The 17,264-nt window shown below is 45.4% G+C and overlaps 1 protein-coding gene across 1 annotated transcript in view; it reads left to right on the top strand.

The window, feature by feature from the left end:
* The first annotated feature begins 42 nt into the window (after positions 1-42).
* Positions 43-17,264, top strand: part of ppt2b (palmitoyl-protein thioesterase 2b) — a 154,215-nt gene continuing 136,993 nt past the window's right edge. The window contains exon 1 of the mRNA XM_085975120.1: positions 43-365. Coding sequence (XP_085831246.1) covers positions 228-365 — 138 coding nt within the window. The 5' untranslated portion in view covers positions 43-227. The remainder of the gene's footprint in view (positions 366-17,264) is intronic.

Here is a 17,264-nt window from a genome sequence, read left to right as displayed (position 1 = left end):
CATTGCAGTTACAGGGTGTCGCGCGCAGCCGCTCCGGTCAGTTTTGGCTGCAGCGGTCTGGGGGAAACGATGCCGCTGATGGGCAGGAGGCTGGGACCGCAAAGCGACTGAGGATCGATAGACAGGGGGACGGGGAATGAACACAACAGTGGGTTAGCTGTGCATTCCCCACAGTTGTTTATTTTTATTGTTGTCCCTACCCCTCCACAGTTTGCAAAGGCACCGACATGTTTCCCTGGGCTGTGCTGGCGGTCTTAGCCGCTCTGGTGCTGCAAGCGGCGCAGTCCTACAAGCCGGTTATTGTGGTGCACGGTTTGTTTGACAGCCCAGGAGATTTCAAAATGCTCCAAGGTTTCATCAACGAGGTAAGGCGATGCTCCTTTGTGTTCTTTTTGTTGTGCCCAGGCCTGATTCCCGACAGATCCATCCTGGATCCCTGCCCAACCCCCCTTCCCTCCCCTCTGCAAGTGGGCAACACCACTGTACTTAGAGAATCTGGAAACACGAACTGTTGGCTGGTGGAAGAGGGGGGTCGTGTTACAGAGCCGCCCCGCAGAAGGCACGGAGACCCGCTTTGTAATAAGTTGCTAAATTAGAATCCTAGTCTCAGCAAGTTTACCAAGTGTGCAGCTGATCAACAATCAGTCAGTTGGTGGGATTTAGAATAAAAACACAACATGCTGGAGATCCTCAGCAGGTCGGGCGGCATCTGTGACGAGAGAAACAGAGTTAACGTTTCAGGTCGATTTAGAAGATGGTCGCGCGTGTGTTAAAATGAAATACTCCGAAAGCTCCAGCCTCTGGCAGTGAAGCGGTTTCCTGGCGTACGAGGAACAGCCGAGGAAGTTTATTAGCTAAAATATTTTCCTCTAACAATTTGTGAAGCTATATACAGTACAAAAAAAAAGATGCGAAAAGGCCATTGGCTCACGAAACCTCGCCCCTCTAGTGCTCTACCACTGTCACGTTAACCATCTGGCTGCATTTTAAATGTCCCTCCCGCAGGCACCGGTCACCCCTTCAGTAGTTCTTTATCCTCATTTTTCCTGTCTGATCCTCAATGTCGACTGTTGGAAAGCTCTAATCGAGCGAGGAGGGACAGTATTAAAGTTGAACTTTCTTGTATTCTCACAGGATCGCCCTCCCCTGTCACGCATGCCTTCCAGTAGGGGTCGTTGCATTGGAATCAGCAGCGAGAGCCCTGACTGATTTCTCGCTCTCCCTCTCCCAATCTGGAGCACGGGCTGGTTCGACTACTCCCTGCCTATCAACCCTGCCCAGATCAACTATTCAATTCAATTCAAATCGCTTTATTGGCATGACAAGGTACATCTTATGTTGCCAAAGCATCGAAAAGCATTTATGGTTGAACACATAAACGCAGATCTATTCATACAGTGTATAAACAGATATATCCCTGAGTGTATAAATATACATTCGTATAATTTGTATATACTCTTTTCTTAGGTTTACTGGTTGTCCCTCTGTTTATGGCAAGCTGTAACATAGTGTGCCGCTAAGGTTACACAGTTTCTCTGTTCCCCTAGTAGGTATGGGAGTTTTTGGTTGTCATTCAAATTTCTGAATTCATGGCATATTTGTGTGAATTTTTGGTAGAAATTCTCCCTGATGCCCTGATATTTTCCACAAGCTGTGAGGAAGTGCATCTCTGTCTCCACCACTCCCTGACTGCAGTGAGAGCATATCCTGTCCTCTCTTGGCAGCTGGGTCTGTCTGTGTCTGCCTTTTTTGATGGCCAGGCTATGTTCACTATGTCTGTACCTTGTCAAGGTTTTTCTCAGTTTGCTATCCTTTACCATGGTCAGGTATTCAGCCATGTTGTATTGTCTGTTTAGGGCCAAGTAGCAATTGAGTTTGTTTTGGGTTTTTGTTGTTTCTGCCCAATATGACAGGTATTTTTCCTTTTGCTTAGTGACAGTTGTGTTGGGTCGAATCCTCTGTGCTACGATGTCACTGTCCTGGGGCTGGTTATTGTTAGTAGTGTTAGTGGTTGCTTCACTGAGTCCTAGGACTAGTTGACTGAGGGTATTCTTCTTTATGGTCCTCTCTTGGCATTTCAGGGCTTCGTAATGATAGCAGTGGGGGTTGCTCATTTTTAGGTGTTTCCAAAATTTGGTGGCTCTTTTTTGGATAGTAATTATTAATGGATATTGGCCTAGTTCTGCCCTGCATGCATTGTTTACGGTTTTCCTTTGAGTCCGGAGGATACTTTTACAGAATTCTGCATGTAGGATTTCAATTGGGTGTTTGTCACATTTTGCAAATTCTTGTTGTGTTAGCGGTCCCCACACCTCACTGCCATAGAGTGCAATTGGTTCAATTACTGCTTTAAAAATTTTGAGCCAAATACTAATTGGGATTTCTATTTGGATTGATCTTTTAATGGCATAGAAAGCCCTTCTAGCTTTCTCTTTCAGTTCATTCACAGCCAGATGAAAATTTCCCGTAGAGCTGATTTTTAAGCCCAAGTATGTGTAGTTAGTGGTTTGTTCAATTTTAGTTGTTCCTAGTGTGAAATTTATTCTGGGTCCCTGATGTCTGGATCTTTGCTGGAACACAAGGACTTTGGTTTTTTTGGGGTTTATTGTCAGGGCCCAGGCCTGACAGAATGACTCCAGCAGATCCAGGTTCTGCTGCAGACCCTCCTTAGTTGGTGACTAACTCAGCATAGATGAGGATTGGAACTGGTGGGACTTTCCATGGTCTATGTGGTTTACGCATGCGCGGGTTCGGAAGAACGAATGAATTTCGTTCACTCTTGAGTTGACATCAATCACTCTTGTTGAGCAATGTTGTTGCTGTCAACAGAACTTGAAGCAGAGAGATCAGTGGTTCGACTTTACCAGCTGGACTCTGCTCCCTGATCTGTGCTGTGGGACTAGGTCCTAATAGGCAGGAGCGTTCAGTCCGTAAGCGTGACCCCGAGTTTCTGGTCGCCTGCCACTTCAATTCTCCACCTCACTCCCGCTCTGACCTCAGCCTCCGACATTGTTCCAATGAAGCTCAACGTAAGCTCAAGGAACAGCATCTCGTCTTTCGAAGGGGTACTTTACAGCCTCCTGGACTCAACATCGAGCTCAACAATTTCAGATCATAACATTGCCCCCATTTTTTCAGATGGCAGCTATTGATGATTCTGCTATTCTTGACCCATCTTTTGTTTCTTTGCTTGTCCCATTACCACCTCCTTTTCCTTTGTACAATCATTCCTTTTGTCATTTAATCTCTCTTGCCCTCCACCCGATCACAGACCTTCCCTTTGTCCTTTCCTCCCCTCCCCCTTTTCCCAGCCTCTGCGCTTGTTTAAAACCTGTTCCCTCTCTAACTTTGTCCAGTTCTGATGAAAGGTCATTGACCTGAAAAGTTAACTCTGTTTCTCTTTCCACAGATGCTGCCTGATCTGCTGAGTTTCTCCAGCATTTTTCTGTTTATATTCCTAATAGGCAGGATTGCTGGAAACTCTTGTAGAGTGAGCTTCCTTTTTATTATAAGCTATGTTCTCTTTCCCATATGATGCTGAATTCTGCCCTGCCCCTGCCTGCCAGGAGGAGCCAGGTATGAGATGCCCTGGCTACCTTGCCCTATGGTTATTATTTCCTGTGCTTTACGCACCCCCCCCCATCCCCCACAGGATGTTTGAGTTTGGCGTATGGTGAGTCGCTGGCCTGCAATGGCTTCACACCATTCCAGTGTAGCGATGATATAATGTGCTGCTTCACTGTACACACCCCAGGGCCAAAAGCATGGATCCAGGAAGACGTGTTAACTGAAATACACTCCAGACACCAGGGTGTACATTGCCCTTTTAATTCCAAGCTAATTTTTTTGGATGTGGTGAAATTACGATATTTTTTTTAAACAACTTGCATTTATATAGCACCTTTAACATAGTAAAATGTCCCAAGGCACTTCACAGGAGCAATTATCAAATAAAATTTGACACCGAACCACATGAGATATTAGGACAGGTGACCAAAAGCTTGGCCTAAGAGGTCGGTTTTAAAGAGAGTCTCAAAGGAGGAGAGAGTGGTGGAGAGGCAGAGAAGTTTAGGGAGGGAATTCCAGAGATTAGGACCTAGGTAACTGAAGGCACGACTGCCAATGGTGGAGCAATGGAAATCGGGGATACGCAAGAGACCCGAATTGGCGGGGGTAATTTAAACCTAGCTCGCTGGAAGGGAGTCCCATGGGATCAGGTGGATCGGTGGTTTTACACCCCGTCCGATATTACACTCCATTGACTCCAATGGAGAGTAACATTGGGCTGAGTGTAAAACCAGTGTTATACGCGATCCCGTCAGTTTCACGATGGGTGGGTTAGGTTAAAATTGCCTCCAAAAGATTTAAAGAAGTCACTTGGAATTTTTCATAGATTGAGAAAAACAGGTGCCTTTTTGTATTTGTGGCATGTCAGCCATACTCTATTACTGTTGTATTTTATTGTTGGGGGTGGAGGCAGGGGGGGAATTAAGACAAGCCAGGTGGGTATTTGAAGCTGTATCATGGTCCTGGCGACACAGTCCTTGCGTATCTCATGGTCTCTGTGCAAAGTCCAAAGACTGCACACAACTGGCTGAATGTACAGTCAGCATGAGGCAGTGTTTGTCATTGACCTACCTCGTGAGGTTATGTAGATAGCTCCAACCTTTACTACACTTGGCCAAAGTGTGTATCTGCACCCAGAAAGCAGCAGCTGTTTATGTACAATCACTCATGTGTTTTGTTTTAAGCTTTTACATAGAAGATAGGAGCAGGAGTAGGCCATTTGGCCCCTCGAGCCTGCTCTGCCATTCAATGAGATCATGGCTGATCTTTGACCTGAACTCCACTTTCCCGCTCGATCCCCATATCTCTTGATTCTCCTAAAGTCCAAAAATCTATCGATATCTGTCTTGAATATACTCAACGACTGAGCCTCCACAGCCCTCTGGGGTAGAGAATTCCAAAGATTCACCACCCGCTGTGTGAAGAAATTCCTCCTCATCTCAGTCCTAAATGGCCGACCCCTTATCGTGAGACTATGACCCCTAGTTCTAGACTCCCCAGCCAGGGGTAACAGCCTCTCGGCATCTACCCTGTCAAGCCTTCTCAGAATTTTATATGTTTCAATGAGATCACCTCTCATTCTTTTAAACTCCAGAGAATATAGGTCAATTTTACTGAGCCTATCCTCATAGGACAACCCGCTCATCCCAGGAATCAATCTAGTACAGAAGGTACCGATTGCCCTTGGCAAAGTTGCAAGAAGTTTATAATTGAAGACAGTACGATACAAAAATAATGATGTAACTCCCAAGCATTGTGAGGGGAATGGCTCTAGGTATTGTACCCTCCTGACATTGGGCGATTTATATTCACATCGCCCATGGGGCCCCACGGCTATGTATGGGAGAACGTTGGTGGCCGAATAAACCCATTTCTACCAAGTAAAGCCAGTGTCAGGCCGGCCTGACCCGCAGCCCCTGTGATTTTTACTTTTTACAGTCAAATACAGGAAGAGGAACGGGATTAGCGCATCGTCCTAACTCGGAGAGCTTATAAGGGGGGAGGTGAAATAAAGAATAGATTTGCCTTCCAAAGTTAGGCTTTATTAACTTTAAAATCGGCAGCATATCTTTCTACATCCAGTCCCAACTAAAGCTAGAAAAGGACTGAATTTAAGGTAGCCACAACACATCATGTAATCATCAACTACCAATGAGATTACAACACATATCCCAAGGCAGTTAACAAACAACGAATCACAATACTTTTACTAATCAAGGAATAATCACCCCATTCACCCCTCCTTTAAAATATACTCTAACCGAATAACTTTTACAATTTACAATTAATTATTTACAACTAAACTATGCACGAGAATAAAACTATTTACATAACACAATACTAAATGAACAACAACAAATAATAACATTACGCATAAGTATTAAGTATCTCTCAACTAAAACAATATACTATAATATTTCAACAGTTTTTAAAACATTACTATCAATTTAAAAGTCCATTTTCAATCGGTCGACCGGATATCTTGTTCGTGTCGACCTTCTTAACCTTGGTGAAATTCCTTGCCCTCCCACGCCAGAAGGCACAGAAGTATCTTCAACAGGAAGGCTATCCATATCCCGATTCTCAACGGTTTCCGGATTAGAAATCCCATCAGAAGATGCACTGGGACGGTCATAAACATCTATCAAAGGCTGACTAATAGAAGTATGATTATCTGCAATCGGATTGGAAATATTCGTAATATCTGTAACAGCATCCACATTATCCGAATCATGACCATTATTATTATCCTCAGAAGAGGGCTGGCCCCCACAAGGAGCCAAGTCTTTAATTGAAACAGTACTTTCTTTCCCATCTTGGAATCGAATATGAGCATATTGGGAATTTGCCTCCAACAGCTCCACCTCCTCCACCAAGGGGTCATATTTTGACAATCTAACATGGCGTCGAAGCAACACAGGTCCCTGCATAGTAAGCCATGAAGGTACCGAATATCCCGTAGTAGATCTCCGCGGATAGTTAAAGAGCCTTTCATGGGGGGTCACATTAGTAGCCGTTGAAAGCAATGATCTAATGGAATGCAGGGTATCAGGCAGTACCATTTCCCACTGTGTATTCTTAAGGTTCCGGGATGTCAACGCCAACATAACTGCCTTCCAGATCACCCCATTGTATCGTTCGCACTGTCCATTACCCTGGGGATTATACGGGGTAGTTCGACTAGTAGAAATTCCCCGACTCTGAAGGTATTCCTTCAACTGGGAAGACATAAAAGAACTTCCCTGATCCGAATGGATATACGCAGGCATCCCAAAGATGACAAAAAGTTGAGTCAAACATTTAATAACTGTAGCAGCTGATACATCTGCACAAGGAAAAGCAAAAGGGAACCTTGAAAACTCATCCACAACAGTAAATATATATCGGTTTTGAGTAGTTGAAGGAAGAGGTCCCTTAAAATCAACACTCAAACGTTCAAAAGGAGAAGTAGCCTTTATAAGATGAGCTCGTTGAGGCTTAAAGAAATTCGGTTTACACCGAGCACAGAGAGAACATGATGAAGTCATCCGCTTGACGTCTTCAACTGAAAAGGGCAAGTTCTTACTGCGTACAAAGTGTATCATCCTCGTAACCCCAGGATGACATAAGGCATTGTGAAGATTAATAAGCGTATCTCCGTGAATCACCGAACAATAAGCCCTCGACAGTGCATCAGCAGCAACATTATCCTTCCCCGGACGATAAACTATGTCAAAATGGTAACATGCCAACTCAATCCTCCATCTCATTTTATCATTTTTAATCTTTCCAAAATGTTTAACATCAAACATAAAGGACACAGATTTTTGGTCAGTTACCAACGTGAAATGTCGCCCCGATAAATAATGTCTCCATTTACGCAATGCTTCTACTATTGCGTATGCCTCTTTTTCTATTGAGGAATGTCTTTTTTCACTATTATTCAAAGTACGTGAGAAAAAGGCCACAGGTCTTCCATTTTGGTTCAAAGTAGCCCCAATTGCAAAATCCGAAGCATCCGTCTCAATCACAAAGGGAACCTGCTCATCAATGGAATGCACAACTGCTCCTAAAATATCCTTTTTAAAATTCTCAAAACATGTCCTGGCCTCCCATGATAGAGGATATGTCGTAACCCGAATAAGAGGCCAGATCTTCCGTGAAAAATTTGCAATCCAATTAGAATAATAAGAAAACAGTCCAACAACTCGTTGCAAAGCCTTAGAATTAGTAGGACAAGGTAAATCGATCAATGGTCGCAGACGTTCTGGTTCTGGTTTAATCTTATTTCCCGAAATAATATACCCCAATAGATTTACCTCAGTCGTCGAAAAGACACATTTCTCTTTGTTAAAAGTTAAACCAACTTTTTCCGCAGCTTGAAGGAATCTTTTTAAATTAGAATCATGCTCCACCCTTGATTTGCCACACGCTGTGATGTCATCTAAATATGAAAAGGTGTCAGAGAGGGAGTTATCACTTATAAAAGCATCCATTGCCCGTTGAAAACAAGCAACACCATTAGTAACACCAAATGGTATTCGGCAAAACTGATACAGCTTTCCACCAGCCTCAAAGGCCGTATATGGTTGATCCTTCTTAACAATAGGAATCTGATGATAAGCACTCTTTAAGTCAATAGTGCTAAAAACTTTATACTGAGATACTTTATTGATAAGCTCATCAATCTTAGGCAAAGGGTACGCATCTAATTGAGTATACCTATTAATAGTTTGGGAATAGTCTATCACCATTCATTTCTTGTGTCTCTCGTTAGTCGTGACAACTACCTGTGCTCGCCAAGGCGAACAACTAGGTTCAATGATTCCTTCCAATAAGAGACGTTGAACTTCAGAATTAATAAATTCTCTATCCTGACTACTATATCTTCTTGACTTGGTAGCAATTGGCTTACAATCCGACATCAAATTGGAAAAAAGTGATAATGGAGAAATAGATAAAGAGGTTAATCCACAAATAGATAAAGGTGGCTTAGTCCCTCCAAATGAAAGACTAAGACTCGTGTAACTGAAGCACATCGTGTCCAATCAAAATATCCACACAGAGATTAGGCAAAACAGATAGGCGTATATCAGTACACGTATTACCTAGAAGAACCATTTTCACAAAGCAACAACCAGCTATTTGTGAAGTAAGGGTCGTCTGAGCCATACACACCTGATACATAACAGGCGAAATTTTCAAATGCTTCTCCTTCGCAAACTGAAGACTTATAAAACTCTCAGTACTGCCCGTATCTATAAGGGCCTTCACTTCCAACCCATTAACTTGAGCCGTAACTATAGCTTTGTTTAGGCCATGAGCAAATGCAGCAGAAATTGATGCAATAAACGCCCTATCTAAAGGCTGAATAGTCACAGAAGAGGTAGTGGAGGAAGACCCTCCCACACCAGGAGAAGGGAAGGTAATTGAACCTGATGATTTGCACACGTGCATAATGACCTCTCTTGCCGCATTTACTACACAGCCTCCCGAGCAGGACACTTCAGACGAGGGTGCCGGATATTCCCACAAAAATAACACTTCTGAATCCTAGAGGCAACGGCCGCCGAAGTAGAAACTGTTTCAAAATCTAGTAAACCACTCCCATTAAGTCCACATAATTCCTTTTCATCCGAAACTGCCGAAACCATAGTCGCAGGCCGATTAAAAACAGCATAAGAATCCGAACTTCTCTGAGCCATATCCAATGTAGAAGCTTGCTCAAAAGCACTTTTAAGATCCAGAGTCTTATTTTCTAACAACCGCTGACGAATTGATCTAGACAGTAATCCATTAATAAAAGCAACCCGTACCGATTCGTCCTTATATTCTTCAGCCGTCACAGCCTTATAATTACAGTCAACACTAAGGCACCGAAGTGCTTGTAAATAAGTATCCAAAGATTCTCCCACCTGCTGCCTACGGGCAGATAGAAGATGACGTGCAAATACCTCATTCTTTGGTTTAACAAAAATCTTTTCCAATGTAGAAGTAGCCTCTTCATAAGTTTTACAGTGCAAAATATATTTATATACATCCGGGTCAATGTAGTTGATCAGCATATTCAGCTTATTTAGAGCCTCTTGATCCAACACGCCCAAAAAGTTTTTAAATGTACAATACCAATGTTTCCATTTATCATCCACTCCAGCAGAATTGGGGTCAGCCTTGAATCGTTCTGGTTGAAGATATCGCTCCATTCTAACTTAAAGTTAATAAATTGAAATAAAGAATAGATTTGCCTTCCAAAGTTAGGCTTTATTAACTTTAAAATCAGCAGCATATCTTTCTACATCCAGTCCCAACTAAAGCTAGAAAAGGACTGAATTTAAGGTAGCCACAACACATCATGTGATCATCAACTACCAATGAGATTACAACACATATCCCAAGGCAGTTAACAAACAACGAATCACAATACTTTTACTAATCAAGGAATAATCACCACAGGAGGGGAGGGGGTCGCCCGGCCGGATTGCCTCCCTCTCTTCCGCGGCCATGTTCGCGGCCGGGTGGCCCTGGAGATGGAGCACGCGGTGTCCGCCGGCACGCTCGAGCTCTTTCGTGACCGGTGGGCGCCGCGGGGACTGGAGTGCATTGTTAATCGGGGCAACCAAATTTTAATTTGATTGGTGGAGGGTTATTTAAAAGGGTAATTGGGTTGTTGTCACCTTATTTGTGAAATTGTTTCTTTTTTATTTGGGTCCAATGAAAAGAGAGGGGGTCGTCCGGCCGGATTGCCTCCCTCTCTTCCGCGGCCATGTTCGCGGCCGGGTGGCCCTGGAGATGGAGCACGCGGTGTCCGCCGGCGAGCTCGAGCTCTTTCGTGACCGGTGGGCGCCACGGGGACTGGAGTGCATAATCGATTTAAGGGGTCAAATTTTAATTTGATTTATCGGGTTTATTTAAAGGGTTTATTTGTTTAAGGGTTTTTTTTTTGGGTTTAAAAAAAGAGGACAGGAGGGGGGGCTGGTTTTGGAGTGAGAGACATGTTAAGGTTGGGGGTATTGGAAGTGGAGGCAGGGTCGCTCGGGCAAGATATTGATGTTGGTGCCTAAGGTGAGCGAGAAGAAAGGTTTGGGGTCCAGTAGGTCCACTTCTGAGGTTGGGGACTGAGATATATTGTTAGTAATGAAAGAAAGAACTTGCATTTGTATAGCGCCTTTCACAACCTCATGACATCCCAAAGCACTTTACTGCTAACTAAGTATTAAGTGGAGTCACTGTTGCAATGTAGGAAACGCGGCAGCCAATTTGCACACAGTAAGCTCCCACAAACAGCATTGGGATAATGACCAGATCATCTGTTTCAGTGATGTTGGTTGAGGGATAAATATTAAGTGTTGGTATAAATTTTAAATAGGATGCTGGTCTTCAATCCATAACTGTATTTTGAAGCAAAGGTTGGCAGTGGCAACTATCTAGCCTTTAAGATGTAAGAATGTAGCAAAGAGAGGAGAAAGGAATGGACATTGAGCTCAACTGGCGCATTTTTTTTTGTTTTTACATTTGATAAGTTATTTTCTTCCATAGCTGTAGCACTCTCGCCTCTGAGTCAGAAGCCCCACTCCAGAGATTTGAACACAAAATCCAGGCTGACACTCCAGTGCAGTACTGAGGGAGCGCTGCACTGTCGGAGGAGCCGTCTTTCAGATGAGACGTTCAAACCGAGGCCCCGTCTGCCCTCTTGGGTGGGCGTAAAAGATCCCACGGCCACTATTTCGAGGAAGAGCAGGGGTCATTCTCCCAGTATAGAGAGAGAGTGAATCTGTGATTTATCTGACCTGGAAGTCCTTATTGACATCGGATGCCAATGAATTCCCCATCGCTGTCTCCGAGTTTAAAAAGCCACGAGCACTGGCTTCTGTGTGATGCATACAGTTTAAAGGTGAAGTCACTTGGTTGGGTGGTTGTTTAGAATTCTTTCTAGCCATTTATGTATTTGCGAATGGTCTTTGTCAGGGCAGGATCTGTCACTTTCATTCCCAAGTGCCGCTGGACATTGATGCATCAAGGGTACTGTCGATACAAGTCCAGAACTCGGCAGAACAGTTCCTGTTTGACTAACACCATAAAATCTCTAGTCATAGCAGCCACGCTGCCTAATGGATCAGTGTAGCAGCCGCCAGTACAGCCTTGTAAATCAAAGGTTTCCACTCACTGACTGTGTGGCTGAGTGCATTTCCCCTATTTTGGGGTTTATCTCACATTGAAAAGCCCCATGTGTATGAAGAGTTTAGATCCCCTCTCGGTGTCCCAATATTTCTCCTCTTCAGGTTCCCCTGACCTCTGCAGCCAACTGGGTGGACAGTGGGTCTCCCAAATAGCTGGTGGCCACAGACTGATGAACATAATTCTCCCCAACTCTGGGTGCTGCCAGGAACGATTTCCCCCAACTATTTTCCTCCTTCTGCAGGGGAGTCTAGGTAGCCTCTGTGTAGCACTAGTCAGACTGGGAATTGTTGAATCCGTAATTCTTAACGTATGATGTTTTCCAATAACTGCACGGAGGCTGTAACTTAACAAACAACAGGTGTTTACTGGAGTAGGATAGTCTCAAGACTGACAGTACAGAGGCATGCTCAAGGCTTATATACAGGTGTGGTCACTGCCGGTACTACAGTATACAGGAGCTGTAAAAGTAGTTCTCTCTTAAAGGTACATACACTACAATTCCTCCCTGATGGGCCTTCAATAACCACAAAACTAGAAGTTATAGACTTAAGCAAGTTGGCTTTTAATCACTAAGATCAGAGCTAACATCTCAACACACCGACTGGTTCACAGGAATGAGTCATACAGATCCTGGGATCTTTATGTAAGAGAAGTCAGGGGCGGAGCCAAGAGCCAAGACCTGGAACCTCCCAGGTTAGTCGGGAAAGAGGAAGTGAAACTATACACAGTGGGGGAGGGTAATATACATGAGTGCAAAACGAATACAGGATCAAGACAAACAGATTTCATTACACTCCCCTTTTAGATTAGCAGTACCCATAATATTCAAATAACAATTAACATGCACATTAAAAAGAAATAGTCCATTTATAGATTCAGTCTTTGGGGCGGCTTCCTGATCCTTTCTGGATAGCGCCTTTCCTGAGGTTCTTGTTCTTGGTGCGGAGGCGATTCTGGCCCCCTTTCTTCAGTTAGTTCATCAGTTTCCACTGCTACTGTTTCTGAGGTAGATGCTACCGGTATGTCGGGTTCATCCCCAGGTACGCGAGACATGGGGTTGACTCGTTCCTGTGACGCTAAGATCTGGTCGACGTGGCGTCTCACAATGTTCTCCCCGACATCCACTGTGTACATTAATGGCCCCTGCCGTGTGCATATCTTTCCGGGTTGCCATTTCTCTGTTCGGTAGTCACGGGCCAAGACTGGTTGTCCTACATTGAAGCTCCTTGTCGGCTTCTCATTGATGTGCTGGAATTGTTTATCCTCAACATTTCTTCGCACATTTGGTCTGAGCAAATCCAGACGAGATCCCAACCTTCGGTTAAAGAACATCATGGCCGGGGTCTGGTTGGTAACTGCATGTGTCGCATTTCTGTAGGCTAACAGGAAATTGTCCATCTTATGCTGTAGTGGAATTTCATCATCGCACATGGCCTTTATCGCCTTTTTAAAGGTTTGTACGAACCTCTCAGCCAATCCATTTGTAGCTGGATGATACGGGGCGGATGTGTAATGCCTTACCCCATTCCTTCTCATAAATTTCCGAAACTCTTCGGACACAAACTGTGGTCCATTATCAGTGCAAATCTGCTCTGGCAAGCCGTTCCTGGCAAATATGGTCTGTAGGACTGCAATCGTTTTCTCTGTAGTGGTTGAGGACATTTTTTATCACCTCAGGCCATTTCGAGTGCGCATCCACTGCTATTAAGAACATTGAGTCCATGAATGGACCAGCAAAATCAATATGCACCCGTTGCCATGGAGAGGAGGGCCACTCCCATGGGTGTAGAGGGGCATGTGGTGGTGCATTTTGGACCTTCTGGCATCCTGAGCAGCTCTTGGTTAGGTCCTCGATTTGTTGATCAATCCCCGGCCACCACACATAAGCCCTAGCAAGGCTTTTCATTTTCACCCCTCCCAGATGACCTTCGTGAAGCTCATTGAGCACTCTCTCCCTTAACTTGGATGGAATTACCACTCGGGATCCACACATCACTGTCCCCTGGCTGTTCTCTTCTGGATGAGAATGCTGGCAACAGTGAGTCGCCATGTGTTGGCCATCCCCTCACCGTCAAATCATATACCCGAGACAGTGTCGGATCATTGCGGGTCTCCTTCTCTATATCCGCGTTAGTTACTGGCAATCGTTCAATTATTGACGAATAAAATATCTCGATAGGATCCAATGCTGGTGCTTCCTCCACAGTAGGTAGTGGCAAGCGTGATAGCCCATCAGTGTTTCCATGCTGTTTCGTGCCTTTATATTCTATTTCATATTGGTTCGCCCCTAGAAAAAGGGACCATCTTTGTAACCGTTGTGCAGTCATCACCGGAACGCCCTTCTTTGGATTAAAGATGGAGACAAGTGGTTGGTGGTCAGTCAGCAAGGTGAACTTCTGCCCATGCAGATAGTGGTTGAATTTTTTTTACTCCCCATACTAGGCTGAGGGCCTCCCTGTCGATCTGGGCGTAGTTGCGCTCGGCTGAGGTTAGTGACCGAGACGCAAAGGCTACTGGCCTCTCCAACCCGTCTGGGAATTTGTGCGACAGCACCGCTCCAATACCATAGGGTGATGCATCACATGCCAACCGAATTGGTAGTGCTGGGTTGAAATGGGCCAACACCTCTTTTGATGTGATCAATTCTTTGCACTTCTGGAAAGCTTGTTTACATTCGTCATTCCACTTCCATGGTACCCCCGTTTGCAGTAGGGTGTTCAGTGGGTGTAATACTGTAGACAAATTTGGTAAGAACTTATGGTAGTAGTTCACCAGCCCGAGGAACGACCTCAGTTGTGACACATTTTCCGGTGCTGGAGCCTTGACTACTGCCTCAATCTTTTCAGGGGACTTATGTAACCCCTCTTCATCAATAACGTGGCCACAATACGAGATCTGCTTCTGGAAAAACTCGTACTTGTGGCGATTAGCTCGTAGCCCATATTCCTTTAATCTAGTGAGCACCTTCTCCAGGTTGGCGAGGTGATCACTGTCATTTTCGCCCGTGACCAGGATGTTGTCCAAATAACACTGGGTCCCTGGAATCCCTTGCAGGACTTGATCCATCGCCCTTTGCCAAATAGCCGGAGCCGATGCTACCCCAAACACCAGCCGGTTGTATTGGTAGAGACCTTTATGGGTGTTGATCGTGAGGTATTGTTTCGAGGCTTCTTCTACCTCCATTTGCAAGTACGCCTGGGCCAGATCAATTTTGGTGAAGCGTTTACCTCCAGATAGCGAGGCGAAAATATCCTCAATCCGTGGAAGCGGATATTGTACCGTGTGAAGGACTGGGTTCACTGTCACCTCAAAATCCCCACAGATGCAGACCTTCTTTGGTTCCCCAGGCGTATTACTCAACGACCTCTTCATTACAGGAACGATGGGTGTAGCCCACTCGCTCCAGTCTACTTTGGACAGTACTCCTGAACGTTCCAACCCTTCCAGCTCTGCTTCGACGGCTGGTCGGATCGCATAAGGCACCAGTCTGGCCTTAAAAAACTTTGGGCTTGCATTTTCCTCTATTTTAATCGTTGCTGTTATGCCTTTTAGTGTTCCGAGTCCCTCCTGGAACACTTCTTGTGCGTCAGTTAGCATTTTTGACAGTCGTCCAGGTGTGACGTCGTCATCCTTTTTGGCCTCAACCTTCAGTGCCTGTATGGAATGCCAATCTAATTGTATCTTCCGGGTCCATTCACGTCCTAGTAGTGGTGGTGGTCCTCCATCTGGCAATACATATAGGTCCATTTTAGCTATTTCCTGGCCTTTGTATATCACTTTCACCCTTATTTTTCCTTTGGGGTAGACTTTTTGCCCCGTGTACGTCTTCAAGACAATCTCTGTAGCTTTCAAGGGTATATGTGAAAATAGCCGCTTGTAGTCCCTTTGGTTTATGACTGTTAGGGCTGATCCTGTGTCCAATTCCATTTTCACTTGGACTCCGTCTATCTTGAGTGTGACCCAGATAGTCTGGTGATCCTCCATTTTGATTACCTTATGTAGTTTCAGACAACCCAGCTCCTTGCTTCCGGAGTCTGTATCCCTTTTCTGTTCGTCTGAACTACTGTCCACCACCTTATGTACCTTTTTGTACTTCTCCTGTGGAGATTTCTTGCTGCTGGTTTTCTTCCCTGACCTGCAGACTCTTGCTATGTGTCCTGCTTTCCCACACTGTCTGCACACTTGGTCCTTGAACCAACAATCCTTCTGGTCGTGTGTTGTTCTGCCGCAGCGATAACACTTCCCTGCTCCATATGACATTTCATTGGTGCTATATTCTTGCGGTCTCCGTTGTATCTCTGCCGCGCCCCGTGCGGCTGCTTCGTGTGATACTGCCATGCTGAAAGCCTTGTCCAGCGTAAGATCCTTTTCTGATAGAAGCCGTTTCTGGGTTCCTTCACTTTGAAGCCCACACACAAACTTGTCCCTTAACGTATCTGCTAGTCCCACTCCAAACTGGCAGTGTTTCGATAGCTTGCGCAGTTCCGTTAAGTACTCAGCATTACTTTTGTCTTTATGCTGGTTCCTTTTGTGGAACTTAAATCTTTCTGCTATCAGCAGCGGTGTGGGGTTTAAGTGGTCCCGTAGGATTTCTACTATGCTTTCGAAATTCTTATCCACGGGCTTCTCTGGGGTTATTAGGTTTCGCAGTGAGCCATAAGTTTTTACACCCATGGAATTTAACAAAACCAGTGCTTTCCTAGCATCTGGCACTTCATTCGCCCTGCAGTACACCTCAATGCGTTCCACATATGTCGCCCAATCTTCGACTTGATTGTCGAATGCAGTGATACTGCCACTCTTCGGCATCCCTGGGTGTGATTTAACTGTCTAAAATGGCGTCTCCCGCGCTCTCCCTTCTTCTCCGCTGGCACAAAATGGCATCTCCCGGGCTTTCCTTTCTTCCCGCGCTCGCCCTTCTTCTCTGCTGCGACTTCTAAAAATGGCGTCTCCCGCGCTCTCCCTTCTTCTCCGCAGCTCAATGGCGTCTCCCGCGCTCTCCCTTCTTCTCCCCGCGGACGCGGTTCAGCCCTTGAGCCCTGGCTGTGCTCTGCGCGTTCTGCTGTGCCTTTCCCGTTGCCGTCGCTCGGTCCTGAACCCGGCTGCTGCTTTACCCTCTTTCTCTCTCTGTTTGTTTTTCCTCGACGCCGCTCGGTTTTCAACCCCCGGCCGCGCCCTGTGCGCTTCACCCTCTCTCTTACCCCGTCGACGCTGCTCAGCTTTTTTTGTTATGCCGCCGGTCGGCTCCAGCCGCCGCTGTCCGGGAAGGGTCTGCGCTGTACCTGTTGCCAGTCTGTTGTTGGATCGTCGTGGTTGAGGAACCAAGCCCGGCTCTCAACAGCCTCCCCTGCGATGTTCACTCTCTGCCGGATGACTGGGCGGTTGCTCGTGGTCGACGCCCGTGCTTCTGGCTTCGACTTTCTTCCACCGCCCTCCCGGAGCGAATCCTTGAAGGGAAATGCAGAGTTGCAGGCAGATTCGAATCGACCTCGTCGCCACTGTTGAATCCGTGATTCTTAACGTATGATGTTTTCCAATAA

This window comes from Somniosus microcephalus, unplaced genomic scaffold, assembly GCF_052327205.1.
Source record: "Somniosus microcephalus isolate GS21.2 unplaced genomic scaffold, FLI_Smic_1.0 unresolved_chr1, whole genome shotgun sequence".
Lineage (NCBI taxonomy): Eukaryota > Metazoa > Chordata > Chondrichthyes > Squaliformes > Somniosidae > Somniosus > Somniosus microcephalus.
Note: the sequence above shows the minus strand (reverse complement) of the source record. Positions and strands in the feature narration are given on the sequence as shown.